The 19,483-nt window shown below is 39.9% G+C and overlaps 1 protein-coding gene across 1 annotated transcript; it reads left to right on the top strand.

Annotated features, from left to right (window-relative positions):
* Positions 1-2,116: 2,116 nt before the first annotated feature.
* On the top strand, positions 2,117-15,205 carry DYDC1 (DPY30 domain containing 1). The gene is made up of 6 exons (XM_070431968.1): positions 2,117-2,263; positions 2,905-3,006; positions 9,001-9,090; positions 14,095-14,151; positions 14,612-14,722; positions 15,176-15,205. The coding sequence occupies exons 1-6, from the start codon at positions 2,117-2,119 to the stop codon at positions 15,203-15,205; spliced, it is 537 nt and encodes a 178-aa protein (XP_070288069.1).
* Positions 15,206-19,483: the final 4,278 nt, after the last annotated feature.

The following is a 19,483-nucleotide window of genomic DNA, read 5'->3' as shown; positions in this document are numbered from 1 at the left end:
CTGGATGGGCAAAGAGTAAATGCACGTGTAACTGTAGATGTTGCCAAATTCCTCTTCTTAGGGATTATTCCATTTTGTACTCTCACCACCATAGTACGAGGGAGAGCCATATTGGGGTCTACGGATGAATCTCAGGAGGTCATTTTTTTTTTTTAAATTAAGTATAGTTGAAATATAATATTATATTAACCCCAGGTGTACGATATAGTAATTCCGCATTTATATACCTTGCACTGTGATCACCACACTAAGTCTAGTAAACATCTGTCATGGTACAAAGTTATCACAATATTATTGACTATGTTCTGCACCCTTCTTATCTGTCCCTCCTACTCTCATCTGGTAACCGTCAGTTTGGTCTCTGTTTCTGTGAGTCTGTTTTTGTTTTGTTTTTTAGATTCCACATGTAAGTGAAACCATATGATATTTGTTTTTCTCTGTCTGAACTTACTTCACTTATCAATATACCCTCTAGTAATTTGAAAACATTTTTGCAAAATGTTAGGTGCATTTGTCTAGGGACAGGTCTAGACACACTGGCATTCTACCCTCTATAATACTCATGCCTGACATATAATAGGTACTCAGTGTCTGTATGTATAGATATTGCTATATAGATATAGATAACTATAGATGTATATCTATGTCTATAGATAGATATGGATATGCCAGATGGGAGGGGGGTTGGTGGCTGGGTGAAAAAGGTTGAAGGAATTCAGAAGTACAAATTAGTAATTACAAAGTTGTCACAGGAATGCAAAGTACATCATAGGGAATACAGTCAATAATATTTAATAACTATGTATGGTGCCAGATGGTTACTAGAGTCCCTGGGGGATCACTTTGTAAATTATATAATTGTCTAACCATTATGCAGTACACCTGCAACTAATTCAAAATAATACTGAATGTCAACTATAATTGAAAAATAATATTTTATATATACCCAGCAGAGTCTGGATTCCATAAGGATAATTTGAGGGTGATCAGTTTTTTCATAGCATCTGAGATATAATGGTTGCTACATTTCTTTCTTTTAAAAATACCTGGTTTAAGGTTATCCCTGTCCATCTTCATGACTGATAGACTGGGAGAGTAGAGAACTCCTGCATTTGCCACAATGGAGAACCGGCTGTGTCAGCCTGTGATTCAAACACTCCTGGAGGAGCTAGAGGAGCTTGTCATTTAGTGGGAGGACAGAGACTTGTATATACAGACAATTCTCAGTGTGATGAGTGCTGTGTGATCTGCTTGGGGAAGGAGGAATGTCTGTGCTTTGCTGGGAAAGCTCAGGGAAGGAGAGATGATCTGTTTCTTGCAGGTGAGGAGATATACTGTCGAAGCTGAGGGAGAGGGAGGCATCATCATGTACAAAAGTCATGGAGATGGCAATGTGCAAGATGTGATCAGCAGAATGGCAGGGTGTTCGGTGTAGCTAGAGCCCAGGGTACGTGGGAGCAGAAGAGTTGTCTGGAGATGAGCTTCGAAGGTGTCAGGAGCCTCATATGGTATTCTTTGAAAGTTTAATTTTTTTATTCTTTGGACTTGGCGATTCAAGAAATCTTTTTTTTTTTTTTTTGAGGTGGACTGTTGTGATGTTTTCTAAAAATGATCCCCATGGCTTGGGAAGAGCATCTTAGTACAGACATTAGGGTGACAACTCTGGAATCAGGAGTTGGGTATGAATCCCACCTCCCCCATGTGCCACCCGTGTGATCCGACTGTTCACTTAGGCTTTTTGTGCCTGGGATTCCTCATCTGAAAAATGACATCCACTTTTCAGGTATGTTGTGAGGATTAGGTGAGACATACATTGCTTGGCATAGAGTCCTCTCACAATCAATACTGACAGTATCCCTCTTCTGCTCTTGGACTTGAGGGCTCTTCGGGATTTTAAAACTGTTTTAGTTGTAGTGACTTCTGTGGAGATTTTTTTTTTGGAAACCATTAGAAGGTTCCAGGGGCCAGCTTGCTTGTGCATCATGATGTGAGGTGCCCATGACTGGTGACAGAATGGAATGCTTTGTTGGCCTCACTGGACTCTACTTTTATTGTGCCTTCATTGAAAATTTCCTGCATTAATGCAAAAAAATCTTTTAGAAGTTTGGAGTTAGAAATGGAGTCGGCATATCTTCAAAAGCACCTTGGGAAATGTCTAACTCAAGGTCTTGCAGAGGTGGCAAGACATCGCCCAGTGGATCCGATAGAGTATCTAGCGTTGTGGATGCATAAGTATAAGGAAAATGTGACCATGGAGGAACTGGTGAGTACGGATCTTCTTTTAGAAATGTAGAAGAGTAAAATAATTGGTCCCATTTGTCTGCTTTCTAAAAAAGTTTGTTGTTATTGTTTTCTATTATAAAAATAGTGTGTTTATTTCACAAAAACTTGGACAAAATGAATAAGTAGAAAATTCCCAAAGAAGACCACTACTTATATTTTTAAATATTTCTTCTAGTTTTTTTCTAAACATTTGTCTGTAGATTATTGTACATAATTATGATCATATTCAATGTATAATTTTAACTGTACTCGTTATTCAAATAAAACACCTATTTTCCCAAATTATTATACAGTTTTCAAGTAAAACACAGACCTTCCCAAATTATTATACAGTTTTCAAATAGACTATACAGTGGGGCCTTGACTTACGAGTTTAATTCGTTCCGAGACCAAGCTCGTTAAGGAGCTCCTTAACTCAAATTACTCTATCAACTCAATGCAAAAAGTCTGCCGAGAGACAGCTGGTATCTCAAAAAACTCGTTAGTCGGGACACTCGTAAGTCAAGGCCCCACTGTACTTTACTTAATCCTTTCCCAACTGTTGGTGATTAAGATGCTTTCCAAATTGTTTTTGCAAGTTGTGTTCATCAGTCATGGGATACTGTTTTTAAACAATGCTAGAGACAAAAGGAAATGGCCGACCTGCAGCACGAAAGAGAAGTAGCCCGGCTGGAGCAGGAGCGGCTGGAGAGGCTCAAAGCAGAGGAGCTCATGTTTCAGCAGGTGAGACAAGTGAGAGAGCCAGAGGCCATGGAACTGGCCGTGTCAGCCTCGGCGTGGTACAACCCACATGCTGAAAGACTCCGCATCTCTGGTTACTTCCATATGGTTTTCTTATATCTTCATCGCTGTGCATGCGTTGTCTTCGCTGGAGTAGCAGCAGCGAGGCCGAAGGGAACCCAGAGAGCAGGCTCTCACGGAATCCAAGGGGAGAGGGTCTCAGTTGAGCCCTCTGTGCTCAACCACCTGTATGCTGGTTGAGTGGGACAGGACCTCAAAGTGCTCACTCAAGGCCACTAGTGGGACTGTGGTGGGAGCAGTGTGGGTGGGGTGGGTATAGCAGGGGAGAGGGTGAGGATCAGTAATGCTTTCAAGCAGATTTTCAGGGAAGGACATTTTATTTTTTCCTTTTCTTTTTTAAGGAACATAGTGGAAGGGGAGTGGTTGATAAGAAATAGAGGGGATGATTTCTAGAGTCAGCTCTCCATGGAGAAAAAAGTAAATTGAGGCTGGAACATAGGTTAGACAGGTAGAAGGGCACTTCTTTGATCCCTTGATTCAAGGAAAGAGGAGAGGATGGCATAGGTACATGCGGGTGTATCGGTTTTGTGGCACAACGTTGCAAGCAGTTTCTGTGTGACTTTCTTCTTTATGAAGTAGGGACCATGATCATTTTTCAAGAATGAGGTGGTAAAGAAGGTGTGGGAGAGTGGTGAAGGGTTTGAACTGGTGGCTTTGGAGAGTGGCAGAGAAACTTAGCATTACTTGGTAGCGTCAAGTACCCTGATATAGTTGGAGACCAAACATTTATAGTTTCCATCTGATTTGACTTTGTGGGTAGGTGATTTTCTGCGTAGGCAGACCCTTTGACTGAAGCAGGTTGGGGTAGCAGGATTGGGGAACTGGAGATGCTGATAAGAGAATAGTTGGAGGATGGGTTATGGAGTATTACCTAGACAGGGGAAAGTTCCAGCGTGGCTTCTGGACTAATTTAATTTATGGAGAGACTCTCAACTAAACTGAAATCACCCCTATAGTTCTACCTTTGTTGTAATGTACCCCGCGAATCACAGAAGGACGCCTCAAGAAGTCGAATTAAAGAGTCACATTTATTGCAATCCGGGACTATGAGGGGTCATTCCCAAATCTCCTAGTAATAAGATGGTGGCAAAACCAGACTTATATAGGCAAAAATCACAAAGGTATTGATTACATCCCAGGGTTTGGAATGAGGCACCTGGCTCGCAAAAAAAGCAGATTACAGAAGCAGAATTAAGCATGTTAATTACAGTTTTGGGTCTCGGGGTCACTGAATTGACAGAAATACATTATCTAGAGCCTTTGGGTAACCTGGGTTAAACTTAGACATGTTATCTAAATTATAGTTCTGGGTCTCCGGATCACTGAGTTGATAGAAACACGTTATCTAGAGCCATCGAGGTAATTTAGAGTAATTGTGCTGTTCTGGCCTCGGGACCACTAAGTCAGGTGGAACGCACCACCTGTGGCCACTAAAACAATTTAGGGTAATTGTGCTGTCCTGTTTCCCAGGTACAGAAGAATGTGCTTCGATAACCAGTAAGATCACAATCAATGGGATAGTCATTCAATCAATAAGGCATTCAATCGAATGGGATGATTTATACAATTCAGAAAATCAAAATAACCTGTCCATTGTTAAACAAAGCAAATAGGTACCATACTTCACCTTATAGTACTTAACTCTAGAGTCTTAACTCAGGTCTACGCATTTAAAAAGGGAAAGAAGTCAGTTATTTGGGTGTGTGGCTAAAAAGTTAAATATAGACATGGAAACTAGCTTTTTAAAAAATCTAATCTCCCATTCTTCATAGTGGGTAGAACATTCTAGGCACCTTTGATGGCTATGGCTGCTGAAAATATTACCATGTATGAGCCTCCATTTTTCAGTCCTTTGCCTTATTGTTGTGGGGAAGTTGCAAACTGTTGAGTTGGACATCGAACAACCATCCAAGCAGACACGCGTCTGCTGCAGTAGCGCCACGTGGAGTGAGGACCTGCCCTTCCTCTTAGCAGCTCCTATGGCTGCTGTCTGTTCCCCATCTATCGGAATAAGGAGAACTTCTCAGCAGTTCTTCCCCAAGACAAATTACACCATGAATGAGGAGATACTTAACTTTCATGAACTCATCTACTTCAGCTTACCTAGATAAAATTTGTCAGTATTGGAAATCAAACATTTCTCAAGGTGTATTGTGTTGATCAGTATAAAGCAATCTGCGTATAAAGTAATCCGCTGTGTATCAAACCCTAAGCATTGTATTGAGAGTGAAAGATATAATGAAATCTGCAAAAGATTTTATGGTCAAAGAAGTGGATTGGTGGGCAGACACGGATGAAAGAAGGAGAAGAGACGCATGGAGAGATGGACTAACAGAGAAAAGCTTAAGAGAGTGAGGCTGAGATGAAGAGAAGCAGGGAGGCCTCTCCATACCCCCTGAATCAAGTGAGCTGGGGTTTAGATCTTTGGTCACCTACCTGTTGATTGCAAGAGCAGGTGTTTTCATAGTAATAATACTGACTTGGAATTACTTGAAAAGTTAGGTGTGAACAGGCTAGTATTTGGATTGCTGTTTTCTACTAAAGAACTTATTTTGTAAGTAAAAGCTGTTTTTTGTTTGCTCTGTTTTGTCTGAATATCTTTCTAATGATTTTACTTCCTTTGTGTGAAGAAAGGAATTGGGTTTTGAAAATTTCCTGAGAATGTTCAGACACTGGTTGGTATTTAACAACTGCACTTTGCATTATCATTGAGAGTTTAGTCATTTCACTTCCTCTACCAATGTCTGCATGTTGATTGAATGATATGTTCCTGCATTTCAGCTACTTATCTTAGTGGGGAGAATGTAGAAATGTGAAGACACTACTCTTAACAGCTCTTTGTGAATAAGTATTAATCACTGTTCATTATCTCTGTTTGTTAAAGTGTATTATTTTAAAAAATGTAGTTTTAAAATGCTCAATAGGCTGAGCTTATTAGGTAGCGCTGGATTGATGGTGAGAATTTATTTTCTGGCTTGGAGGTTGACAAACTCTGCAACGGTAGATACTCTAGAGGCAAAATTGAAGATATTATGTAGGTAGTATGGTGTATTATGTAGATATAGCAAGTGAGAAAACAAATTTCCACAAATGTTTTATTGATGAAATAAATAATAATATTTGAATAGATTTTTTTGTAATATAAGCTTACTACTGAGAATAATTAAATTCTTTTGATAAAGATAACATTTCATTTAGTTGGAGTTCAAAGTTAATGTTTTTTATCATCAAAGTTGATTGAAAATGTTTATCTGTTAGTGTTGATCTGAAATGAGATTTTATGTATTTATCTTTGAAAGTATCTTTTCACACATAGGTCCTGCCAAATATTGATATCAATCCATGTACATATAATTTTGAGCATATTCATCTCTTGGAAGGCATTTGTAGAATTCTCTTGATATTTGCCTTTTAGCATCTCATTGTCTTGTAGATTAATCACTTCCAGTTGAAGGTAAGAGCTTCTCATTACACAGTTAAATGGGTTTTGAAATATGAAAATTTCCTTTTTATTTATATCCTGGCCTAACAACACTCTGGAACTATAGTTCGTGCTTGGAAAATACATCTGCTGCACCTTTGTGGGGGGATTGGGGCCTTGTTTTATTGGTTTTGTTTTGGGCAGCACTGGCAGTATATAAAGCAGCTTGCCATTGGGAGTCACACATTAATTGTTAAAATGATTTTTCTGCAATGGAAGTTTTACATATAAGTACTATTTTGCCTTAAAATTTAAGTTGAATTGATTAAAAAACATTATTAAGTCTGCAGCAAAAAGCTAATGGCCAGAGCCATTTAATTTTTGATAATAGTGGTTAAGAATGGTTCTTCTCATTCAGAAAAAGTTCCATCTTGGAACTTTTATAGTAAAAATTTATAGTAAAGCATTCCCACTGTTAATCCAGGAAACTGGTGTGGTAGGGCGAGTCAAGATTTATTCAGCTCCTGTTTCTGACAAAAATTCACAGGATTGATGATGATGTTCATAAGAGTGAATGTAGGACACTGTTGACATTACTGGCTCAATATGCATGATAGATTCAAGTATTTTCTGCATAGTAGCTGAATACAATGAATTCTCACAGGCTTTAAACACTATTTTCACAAGCTTTGTAAATTTGTCCAACTAAGCCTTTTTCTGTTCCATGGTTCCACATGTATTTTTATCATCATTTGTTGTAACACATCTTAGCAGATTTCACTTCTGGTTGTACTGAATTAATGTTTCTCAACTTCTATGAAAAAAAATTATTGCTTGTAGTTGTCCCATGAAAACTATTCACAGCGGCTGATTTTCTAGTCTCTTTAAACTCAGCACTGACTCCTTGAATAAGCAACAACTGAGCAGAGTTGGGAACATTTGTTTACTCATCAAGAGCTAAGGACAACCATTCAGAATCATTGTGTTTAATTGACTATTGATGCTGCTCCCAATGTCACCAGCTCTGTGAGCAACTTTTCTCGCCCCAAGGCTAAAAATGTTACGTAAGCTTGTTTTTCCGGACACTGAAATCAAGCATGTTTTAATTAAATATCGCTTGGAAAAATATGTTTCTTTACTTGACTAACAAATGAGCCACTTAGAAACTTACTTTTATTGTAGCCTCATTTTCATTTCTAATTTTGTAAAGAAATTCTGTTGTGATGAAATACTTGTCTTAACTTTTAAAATATTTCTGACCTTTGCTCTTGTGTGAGTTGATAATATTGTGATGAGTGCTTAACCTGGTAATGTTGATACTTACTGTATTCTTTTAGTATAGTGTCCACTGCTTAAAAACACCATCCATCCCCTAGCTGGTTTGGTTCAGTGGATAGAGCGTCAGCCTGCAGACTGGAGAGTCCTGGGTTTGATTCCAGTCAAGGGTTGGGGGCTCGCTCTCCAGTGTGGTATGTGCAGGAGGCAGGAGATCAATGATTCTCTCTCATCAGTGATGTTTCTATCTTTCTCCCTCCCTCTCCCTTCTCAAAAATCAATAAAAATATACTTAAAAAACAACAAAACAAAAACAACATGATCCTTTGTCATTTAATTTGATAATTAAATAATCCATTCTCTACTGTGTCTTAAAAGGACAACATTCAAAATTCACTTCTTGTCTTTACATGATGGGTATACACTGATTAAAAATAAATATCGCAGTGAGACCATGGCCCTGCAAAACTGTTGAGGTATAATCAAGAGACTGTGAGCTGTAGTGTGCTGAGCAGCGATACAAAGTGATGAGAGCGCCACCTATGGTCTCCGTTGCTCAACTGTGCTGTTGTGGTGCAAAAGCCAGTAGTCAAGGGAGTGACCATGACAGTGTCTCAATCACACCTCATTTATAGACACTAAAATTGGAATTTCACATGATTTTTATTTTTATTTGATATTTTTCAACCATTGAAAAATATACAAACCATTCTTAGCTTTAGGGCTGTGCAAACACAGGAGTTGGGTCAGATTTGGCCCACACAATTTAGTTTGCTGACCCTATGCTAATGTGGCATATATGTTGAGTTGGAACCAAATATATTGTTGGTTATCAATGGTTTCAGATAGTATACTTAGAAGTTTCTCATCCACCTCTGCAACCAAGCTTTGGTTGTTTGAAGACAACCAGCTATGCTTAACTGAAAAATTATTGCCGTCTCATTTGTTGCTTCAAGAAGAACAGAGAAAATGACTTGGTTTTGTACATATTGTGTTTCTCTAAATTAGCAGTTAAGGAAGATTCCTTTTTATTTTATATTTCAGGAAATATTTGTAAAAGCCAAAGTATTAACAGTGGCTGTGATCATTTATTTTTGTAAGTTTTTGAAATTTAGGTGGGTATAAACTTAATTATCCTGGGACATTTCAGAGTGATAGAGTTAATCCCCTGCAATTGATCTGACTCTAACATAACTTACTTTTTTTTTCTGAATATTCAGCAACAGCTGGCCTTACAGCTGGAGTTAGAAATGCAAGAGAAAGAGAGGCAGAGACTAGAACAACAGAGAGCTCAAGAACAATTAGAGAAGGTAATTTGAAGTTTTATACTTGTCTGTTTTATTTAAAATCTCTTAGAATTCTCAAGCTGTTCTTTCTCGATGCTGTATCATGGGATTCATTGTCTAAAGACCTACCACACAGCTGTGTGACTTAAGCAAATCTTAGAACCCTCTTCATCTCAGTTTACCTTTTGGAAAAATAGAGATGACAGTATATTATTTTTAGCAATATCTTACTGGATCATTTTAAGATCAAATAAGATTGTGTGTGCAAAACTGCTTTGTGAGCTGTTTTATAATAGTGATATTAATAATATTGTAATAGTGATATAAGGGTTAGTTGTTTCTAATTATAGTGGTTGATGTTGAAGGTCAAGCTCTTTGTAATATCAAGAATATACTGATCTCTGACATAGTAATGTATCTCTTTTCTTTATGTTAGATGTATTATCAATAATAATTTACATTTAAATGTTATTACTATGGATTTTTTCATGTCTTTTAGTAAATAAACTATGCAGTAGCTTAAATAAAAAAGTTCATCTCTAGTTACTGTGTTCGTATAAAATGTTAAGCCTCTAGTTTGGCCATTGTTCTCTGGTATCCCCAAAGTACGTGTTATAGAGACCAAACTTCTGAGTGACCGAATTACACTTTTTAACTGGATATTTCATAATGTATGCGTATAGCTCATATCTGTTATGTAAATGTTACTCTCCTATTCCATAATAATAATAATAATAATAATAATAATAATAAAACAGAAGCAGGTTTTATAGAATATCTATATTAGCAGCTTAGATGAGAGCATCATTACTTAAAACAAGTTTTAAAGAGTTGGACAATGAATTGAATATAAAAAAGATGAGTCTTAAAAAGAGCAAATCAAAGCCTTATACATCATTTTAAAACATATAAATGCTGATGCTTAGTCTGAGTATAATAGGGCACACTGATATGCATGCACACATACACATATGTCCCAGACTGGGCCATGGATCAAACCTACAACCCAAGTATGTGACCTTGACCAAGAATTGAGCCTGCACTCTGCTCAACTGTGCTGTTGTAGTGCAAAAGCCTACACTGGCCAGGACTTAACTTTTATTTTAGTTAAATGCACTTTTTAAAATTCATGTTTTGTGGGTTTTGTCTTTTAATATATTAATGAAACATTATCAATTCTTACAACATATTCAACCTGATTGTCTTTTAAAATTACTTTCATGTTTTTAATTTAGATTTTTCAAAGTAATTTTCTTCAAGTAAAGTCAATAATCTGAAAATTTAAAAGTCAGGTAAAGCATAATTTTACCAATCAAAACATCAACAGAAAAAAATTTAAATGAGGATAGTTTAAGGGGTCTCTGGACAACATCAAACATAACAGCATTTGTATCGTAGGGGACCAGAAGCAGAAGAGAGAGAGCAAGGGATTGAAAACCCATTTGAAAAAAATAAGGACTAAAAACTTTCCTAACTTGGCAAAGGGAATATACATATAAGTCCAGGAAGCACAGAGTCCCAAACAAGATGAACCCAAAGAGGCCCACAGCAGGACACATCATAATGAGAATGCCAAAGGTTTAAGACAAAGAGAGAATCTTAAAAGCAGCAAGAGAAAAGCAGTCAGTTACCTATAAGGCAGTTAGTTGCCATAAGATGGTCAGCTTATTTCTCAACAGAAACTTTGTAGGCCGGAAGGGATTGGCAGGAAATACTCAAAGTGATGAAAAGCAAGGACCTAAACCAGTGATGGCGAACCTTTTGAGCCCGGCGTGTCAGCATTTTGAAAAACCCTAACTTAACTCTGGTGCCGTGTCACATATAGAAATTTTTTGATATTTGCAACCATAGTAAAACAAAGATTTATATTTTTGATATTTATTTTATATATTTAAATGCCATTTAACAAAGAAAAATCAACCAAAAAAATGAGTTCGCGTGTCACCTCTGACACGCGTGTCATAGGTTCGCCATCACTGACCTAAACCAAGGTTACTCTCCTCAGCAGGGCTGTCATTTACTAGTACAGTTACATTGAATAATAAAAACAATTCTAGTTCATAACTTGTACATTGATGATGTTGCTGAAATGATATCTTAAGTGCTAAATATGAACCTATTGATTAACTTATCTCCACCATTGCTAATATTTTTGGCCTTTTAATTTGATGATTAAATACTTTTTTCAGCCTGGCCAACATGGCTCAGGGGTTGAGTGTTAAATCTATGAACCAGGAGGTCATGGTTCCATTCCCTGTCAGGGCACATGTCTGGGTTGCAGCATTTCCAGTAGGAGGTGTGCAGGAGGTAGCCAATAAATGATTCTCTCTCATCATCGATGTTTCTCTCTCTCTCTCTCTCTCTCTCTTTCCCTCTCTCTCTCTCTCTCTCTCTCTCTCTCTCCTTTCTTCTCTGAAATCAATAAAATCTATATTTAAAAAAAAAACAATTAAAAAAACCACTTTTTTCCCCCAAGAAGCCCAGAGAAGGGCTTTTGAATCAGAGGACTCTGAAGTATAAGTTAGTGCGAGAGAAGTTATCAGGGTGAGGTGTGCAGTGAAACTAAGCTAATGGTGGTTGGCAGGTGCAATTTTGTAAGTCCCAGAAATGCTCCCTCCTCCAAGATGTGTCCCATGTGGCCACACTAGCTGGAGTGGCATCAGCTAGATTTTCATTTGAATTAACACTGGCCAGTGTGGCTTAGTTGCTTGGGCATTGCCCAGTGCACTGAAAGGCTGCTGGTTCGATTCCCAGTCAGGGCACATTCATGGGTTGCGGACTTGATCCCTGGTAGAGTGTATGCAGGAGGCAGCCGATCGATGTTCTTCTCATATCAATGTTTTTCTCTCTCTCCCTCTTACTTCCTCTCTCTCTAAAAACCAATAAAAAACCTTTAAAAACACACAAAAGAAGTAAAAAAAGAATATCAAGAAGACAGTGATCAAAATGATCAGAGAATTGAAAGTATTTTTATCAAGATGCTATTGTCAAGCAATGGTCATTTGCAGCAATTCAATACCAACAAGAATCCCCAATTTGGGTTGCAGTGAAAAAGGGAAGTTTATTCAGTGCAAAACAGCTCAGTTGTGATTCTGCACGGATGTGAAAACAGCACAGCTCTAGAGCAGGTGTGGGGCCAGCCCCTCTTCAGCTAGACAGCTGTGCATCCTCTGCCTCACTCTGCTCTGGCTTACACCTTTCAGTGTTTCTGCTCAGCCACAGAGGTGCATGGGTGGAAAGGCTTTCCCAGACAGAAGGGAGCTGGCTTATTCAGACAGAAGTCCCCGCCCCTGGTCCCTGATTGGACCATCCTTGTGCAAATGAGGACTCCAAATCCTCATAGTTTGATTGGTCCAAAAGGCACTGTCCTGATTGGTTAGACTAAAGTTTCTCTGATTGGTTGGGACTGCACTGCTCCATGGCATAGGGAAAGCCTTAGTCCTATTGGTTGAAATAAAATTCCAGGAAACTCTTATAAGGGCTGGCTCCGATGGCAGGAACACAGTGCAGGGAGGCAGCTGAGTGCAGAGGCACACAGTTCAGCATGAGCTTCTCCATGAGGTGCAGTTTGCATGAGAGGCTCCAGGAATGGCTTCTAGGCTCTGTTTTTAAAAATTTGAGCCCAGTGAGCCACCAGAAGCCCTTCTTACTAGGTGTCTTTTTTCTCAGGGCTCACACTATATTTGACTTATTGAAAGTCTATGATTTATAGGATGGTTTCCAATCTGTTTTGTGGCTCCATAAGGGCTACTCTCATTATTTAGTATCTGCGGGCATCATCAGACCTGGTGACCAGGGCCACAATAACTCCAATAATCCTTATTTCTACTGCTTATCACCGCTCCCCTCTCTCATGCAAAGCACCCCTGCCTTACCCGTTGCTCGGAGATGAGTCCCTTTGTCTTTTCACCCTGGCCTTCTGGCGGCTGCAGAGATACAACTTAAACTGTCATTTGCAAAAGGACATTTATTGGAAGGACCCTGGGTTGAAGGAAGGGTTTTGGAACTGAACTATGAGGGGCTCTGGTACTATTGGGCCTTCCAGACCCTTGGTAGCCCAAGAGTCACATGCTACCTGGGTTCTCACTTCTGCTGTCCTCTGGCCCTTGGCTTCAGGCTCTCACTGGCCTGGTTTGCTGCGCATTGGGGAGGCACCTGGTCCATAAAGGCTCTCGCGTCTCATTATGTTGTGACTCCTACCCTTTCAGAAGAGTGGATTCCTTTTTTGGTTTCAGTTAAGAAAAGCATCTTGGGGAAGGAGTCTGACTGGCTCCATTTGTGTCAAGTATTCATCCTCTGACTGGGGGCAGGGTCCTATGAAACATGGACTTTCCCACTACAGCCAGGTGGTGGGCTAAGGTGTTACAGGAGGATGGAATGGCCTTAAGAAATGTGCCAGATGTGTCCCCTATAATTGCAGGTCATGAGATTGCTGATCTTTGAACAGCCAAGATGAATCAGCTCAGGATCAGCTGGGTCACCCTGCTGCCTTAGAATACAGAGGCCATCGCTAGGCCTGGTTGGTTAGAAGCAGGCCGCGCACGTGTTCAGAGCGCTACAGAGCGCATTGCTCGGGCTGTAAGAGGATGCTCACCTTGGATAGTGACTTGGGCCACATTAATTCCTTCAGAAATATTCTCCTCTTTCTTACTATGTGTACAATTCTACTTAACGGCAAGTTCTCTCTAAAATCTCCTCTTCTAAGAGCTTATTACACTTTTTTGTTTTGTCACTTTTTATATCTGCTAATGATCTGGCTTCAGGCTTAATGCTCAGCCCATTTCATTTTTTAAAAAATTATATTTGATTGTAAACAAAACATGGTCATCTTTTATTAGTATAGAGTATTAAATGAGCCTGATTGGCAGTTTTGTATTAATTGTGTTCAAATCATTTCTTTAAGAGTGATACCCTTTTCACTGTTAAATTGATCATAGCATTTTGTAAAAGTAAAAATTCTTGAAGAGTAAATGTGTAATCAAAGTGAAAAGCATATTCAAAGTATTTTTCTTTTTTTATGTGTTATAGGAGATGAGAATGAATATGGAAAATCTAGCTAAGGGTGAAGGTGGTTTACTTTCAGAGGTGAGAAAAAAAGTTATTCTATGTTCTGTGAAATAAATGAGTATCCTGGAATTTAAAGCTTAATTTTGATGCATTAGTAGCTAAATGTTTAATAAGGAGAGTATCAAAATTGATAGGCCAGATATAAATTCTAGTAATAACAAGCCACAGATATGGTGTGCTTAAATTTTAAAGCAAAAATCTCAAAGTGGATAAAAATTGGACATTCAGTTTGTGTTTTTAAAAACCAGAATAATGTAAAATATTGATCCTGTGATTACTTACCGTGACATATTTTAAATTTCTGAATATATTTCTATGCAAGTTTAGCATCTATTCCTAGACTTCTCTTGTCATTAACAGATATTGGTTCATTTCATTAATTAAAAATGCTGAATTTTGATGTTGTAATTCAGAAGTTTCTGCCCAGATATACTCATTTTGAAACCCTTTAAGAGTAAAAATGCATTTTTGGTTGCAGGAGGCTGCAGCAGCAGAAGCAGCAGCCAAGACGCTAGCGGAGATCAGTGACCGCTATGGGGCGCCTAACTTGAGCCGAGTGGAAGAACTTGATGAGCCCACACTATCGGATGTAAGTATCCTCACGGGAGGGTTTGGTGAAAGCCACATTTTTTCACTGTGGGAAGCCTTATGCATAAGAGACCAGGATTGGCTGGCAAATCGGTCTTTTGCTCCATAGAAAGAAAACCAGTTCCCTAATAGGGTGCTTACTGTACCCCTACTTGGCCCTCTGCCCTTTTGTGAACACGTGCAGCTGGCCACCAGGCGAGGGTGGGCACGGGTCTGGCTCCTTCCAGAGGTGTCAGCCCTGACGGGGCAGTAGCTGGAAGCTTGTGCTGAGGTAACAGTGTGCCCCCTGTGCACCGTTATGTTGAATTTGGATTTTATTTGAAATAATTTGAAATTATGAAAAAGCTTCATTTATATAGTCACATGGAAATTTCCTGAACTCCATTTTCTTTGACTCATACACTTTTGCTGTTCTACTTGTATTAAAGCACTTTTTTATTTATTTTGCTTTTAGGTTGCCTTAAACATTGATCAAGATTTGTAGGATCAACCAAGCTAAGAGTAATAAATTTTTCTGCTTGTTTCAAGTTTCAAAATACGAAGTATCCAACTGTAGTGTTTGCTTTCAAACTTGAACTCTCCTCTCCCCCAAAGACAGCTTTATAAGTGGTGGTCTTAAAATACTGCTTTGGAGCTGCTATGCAACTGGTTATTCATATGATTCCATTGAGAGAACAGGATAAAGTCCCCAAACAACCAAAAGGGGCAAATGAGAGAGAAACTGAAAGAATGTGAGGCGGAGATTGCCCGCGAGGAAAGTCATCGTGAAGAGAGGAAGGGGCTGCCCTGTGTGGGGCTCTGGAAGATCCAGCAGGCTTTGAGGTGGCATTGCCTCCTGGGAGCAAACTGCAAAGATTCCCCCAGTTCGCTGGCTCAGAAGTGATGCTTCGTAGTACCACTGACTCCAGGCTCAGTGATGGGGCTGGGATGGGCAAGGACACAGGGAAGCATCATTTCTTCTGCAAAAACCAGTGGGCGACTGCTCCGGATACAGGCCATGCGGGGTGCCTCCTGGATGGGAGGGTGGCCTGTGGACCCTCCCTGCACTCCCGGCCCCTTGGGAACTTCCGGTCTAGCCTTGAACTTTAGGGAGAACTTTGCTTCCTGTGTAGAAATCTCCCAGGTCTGCAGTCTGTGTCTTTTCTGTCCCTTAAGAAAGGGTGTAGACATGGAGACAAATGCCAGGACGAGGCTCCTTTTTTTCTTTCGGGTTAAAGTCTGACCATCTCAAATCTTCTAAGGAGTTCATGTACATTGCTGTCAGGGCTACGAATCGGTAAAACCATTTAGGAAAGGAGTTAGGTATTACCTAGAAACGTTGATCATGAACACATTTGACAGTGGACAACCTGGAGAAACTCTTACATGTGTGCATGGAAAGACACCTCGGAAATATTCATAGGAGCATTGTTCCTCAGGGCCAACACCTAAGCCTTTATTAACAGAAGTGTGGATAATTAAACGGTGCCACACTCATACCAGCAGCAGTATCACGACTGAACCTCAAAGAGAGAAAGCTGAATGGGAAAAAATAGTTACTATACTACTCTATTTATAAAAAGTGAAGCCGTAACCGGTTTGGCTCAGTGGCTAGAGTGTCGGCCTGCAGACTGAAAGGTCCCAGGTTCGATTCCGGTCAAGGGCATGTACCTGGGTTGAGGGCACATCGATGTTTCTCTCTCATCGATGTTTCTAGCTCACTATCTCTCTCCCTTCCTCTCTGTAAAAAATCAATAAAATATATAAAAAAAAGTGAAAAAAGGTGGGAAAGCTAAATATTTTGCCTGAGGATACATTTATGTGCTCAAAGAATCATTAACACAAAATTCAGAATAATGGTTCCCTCTAGGGTGAGGGGATACATAATGAGTGTGGAGCTACTAATAATATTTTATTTCTCAGGCTAGGGAGTAAAAACAGAGGTAACAATTTTATTATTCTTTAATTCCCATGATTTTTTGTTTGTCTGAAAAAAAGATCTTGAGAATAAAGAAAGCATCATCTTAATTTTAAGGAAATTAATGTACTCATCCTGCAAGGCTAATGGGAGATTTATTCTTGGTCATTACAAGGGTTCTCCAATGTGAGAATTATAAAACAGTTTGCTTTTCCCTAACTTGAGGGTTATGCAAAGATCCTGAGGTTCTACATGAGCCAGCCCAATAGGAAGGCCCCTCTGGTCACCACCCACTGTCCAGACTGGTCCACTGCAGTGGAAATTCACTCCATGGACATTGATTGTGTACCTGATACACGCCAAGAACTATACTAGCTTCTCAGGGGAACTTATGCACAAAGCATGGTTTCTACTCCCCAGTCACTGGCAGTTTAGTGGGGGATATAAAGAAAACAATGGTGGGTGTGACATCTCCCATAGGTTGACATGGAAACTGATTGTATGGATGTAAAGGACATAGGAAGAATCTGGGATCTGGAGCAATGAGGGGGCCATATATGGCTTAGAAAGATCCTGCAGAGGCGCAGGTCTGAGGCAGGGAGGGACACTGACCAGCTAGCTGTACAGCAGGCTGTACGGGAGAAGCTCAGAGCTGCTTGCTGCTGCTCTCACTGACCCAGAGAGGAGGGTGTGTGTGTCGGGGCAGGGGGAGAGCGGGGCATTGTTTGGGGGACTCTAGAACTGACAGTACATTTTCAGGAGACCAGTGGCTGAGCCACATAATATACGTAAGAAAAAACCCGTTCCAAAGTGTCATCCTCATGAAAAATATTCAAGTACAGACCACTGAAAGCACAATAAAAACAAAAGCACAAGCTTTTAAATTTTGTGAAAATTTAATTAAACCTAGAATTCAGATATCAGTAATAATTGAGTCAAGGTTGTTTCTAATTGTGCATCACATTGTAACTATTTCTGCTACCACTAGATGTCACAAATATTCAGTTTTTAAAAGCCCTGCCTCTTGTAGATCTTAAGTGTTCTCACCACACACACAAAAGATAAAATAAATGGTAACTGTGTGAAGTGAATGTGTTAATTAGCTTGATTGTGGTGATAATTTCACAATGTATATGTATACCAAACATCAAATAGTACATCGAATAGTACATCCAATTTTTATTTGTCAATTATACTTCAATAAAGCTGGGGTGGGGGAAGCTCTACCTCTTGAGGCTGTGGCTTTGAAAGATTTCCTTTTGTACAGAAATAAGGTTTTCTAGCATTCACAACTATAATGAATATACTACTTTAAATTTTTTAATTACGAAGTTCTCCAAATATGTGTAAGTGTATAAATTAATATAAGCAATATCTTTTACCCCAACCCAGATTTAACACATATTAACCTTTCACCATATGTGTGATAGCTTTTAAAACACTAAAGCTTATAGTTGGTGTTCTCTTTGTACTCCTCCATCTCATTCCTTTCTTTCCTGCCCACAGATAACCCTTACCTACAAGTTAGTAGATGGACTTCCCTGGTGTTTTCATACAAATGTTTACTTATGCAAATGAAGATCAATTTTGGGGTGAGATTTGAACTTAAATGGTATCATACCATATAGGCATCACTCTGCAACTTGCTTTTATTCATTCAGCATATTTTCAGGACTTACCCCTGCTGATTCACGTATACCCACTTCATTGATCCCAACCTCTGCATAACGTATCATTGTACCCATTCTTCTGTTGGCAGCTGTTTAACTTTTGTATGTTTTATTTTTATACGTACATCTTGCATGCACCTCAGTGTGTAGATGTGTGCATCGAGGAAACCTGATTGTCTGCACACTGTCCTTGCCCCTCGGCGACACTGTCCTGTGAACCAAGGTCTGTCAGACGGCCTTCCAGGAGAAGGTCGAGGACCATGTCCCTCATGTCCTGACATGTCCCACCGGTGGGAACAGTGGGAGAGCCTCCCTGGGCCAGTGGTCCTGCAGCGCGAGCACATCAGAACCTGCTGGAGGGCTTCTTCAAATGCACCCGGCAAGGCAGAGCCTGGGCTGGGCGGAGACTTTGCCTTTTTGTGAGCCCCCAGGGGTCCTGCTGCTGCTCAGCAGCCACCTTGGTGAACACTGCGCTGGGGTAGCTGAGCCCACCTGTGCAGTCCTGGTGCCCGTTCTCAGGCTGCCAGACAGCCCTGCAGCGCTTCCCAGAGTGGCCCTGTGAGCTATGAGACGATTCTGCCAGCGGGATTTGGGGTCCTATTGTGCTGTTTCCTTTCTGATACTCAGTAATGTCACACTTCAGTATCTTTGCCCGTGACAGGAGTGTAATGTGGTAGTTTCTTTGTGGTTTAATTTGCATTTCCCCTGATTATAGTGAGGCTACAAATCTTTTCATGTTTATTGGACAATGGGTTTGCTCTTCTGGGAATTGCATGTTTGTATTATTTGCTCATGTTCATTATTGATTTGTTTGACTTCTCATTGACTTTCTTTGTTGGCTACGTGTGTTGGGAAATCGCTCCGGGTGGTAGGTTGCCTTTTAGCTTGGTTTATGCTCTCCTGTTTGGCAAGAAAGTTAGCTTTTATTTTATTATTATTTTTGTTAATCCTTACCCGAGGACATTTTTTCCATTATTTTTAGAGAGAGTGGAAGGGAGGGTGGAAAGTGCAGGGAGGGAGGGACGGGGGGGAGGGGCGGGGGAGAAAGAGAGAGAAGGAGAGAGAAAGAGAGAGAGGGAGAGAGAGAGAGGAGAGAGACACATCGATTGGTTGCCTCCCACAGGCGTCCCAGACCCAGGCCATGGACAGAACCTGCAACCCAGATATGTTCCGTTGACTGAGAATCGAGCCTGTG

This window comes from Myotis yumanensis, unplaced genomic scaffold, assembly GCF_028538775.1.
Source record: "Myotis yumanensis isolate MYYU_CA2020_CCGP unplaced genomic scaffold, mMyoYum1.0.hap1 SCAF_13, whole genome shotgun sequence".
In the NCBI taxonomy this organism is placed as follows: Eukaryota; Metazoa; Chordata; class Mammalia; order Chiroptera; family Vespertilionidae; genus Myotis; species Myotis yumanensis.
Note: the sequence above shows the minus strand (reverse complement) of the source record. Positions and strands in the feature narration are given on the sequence as shown.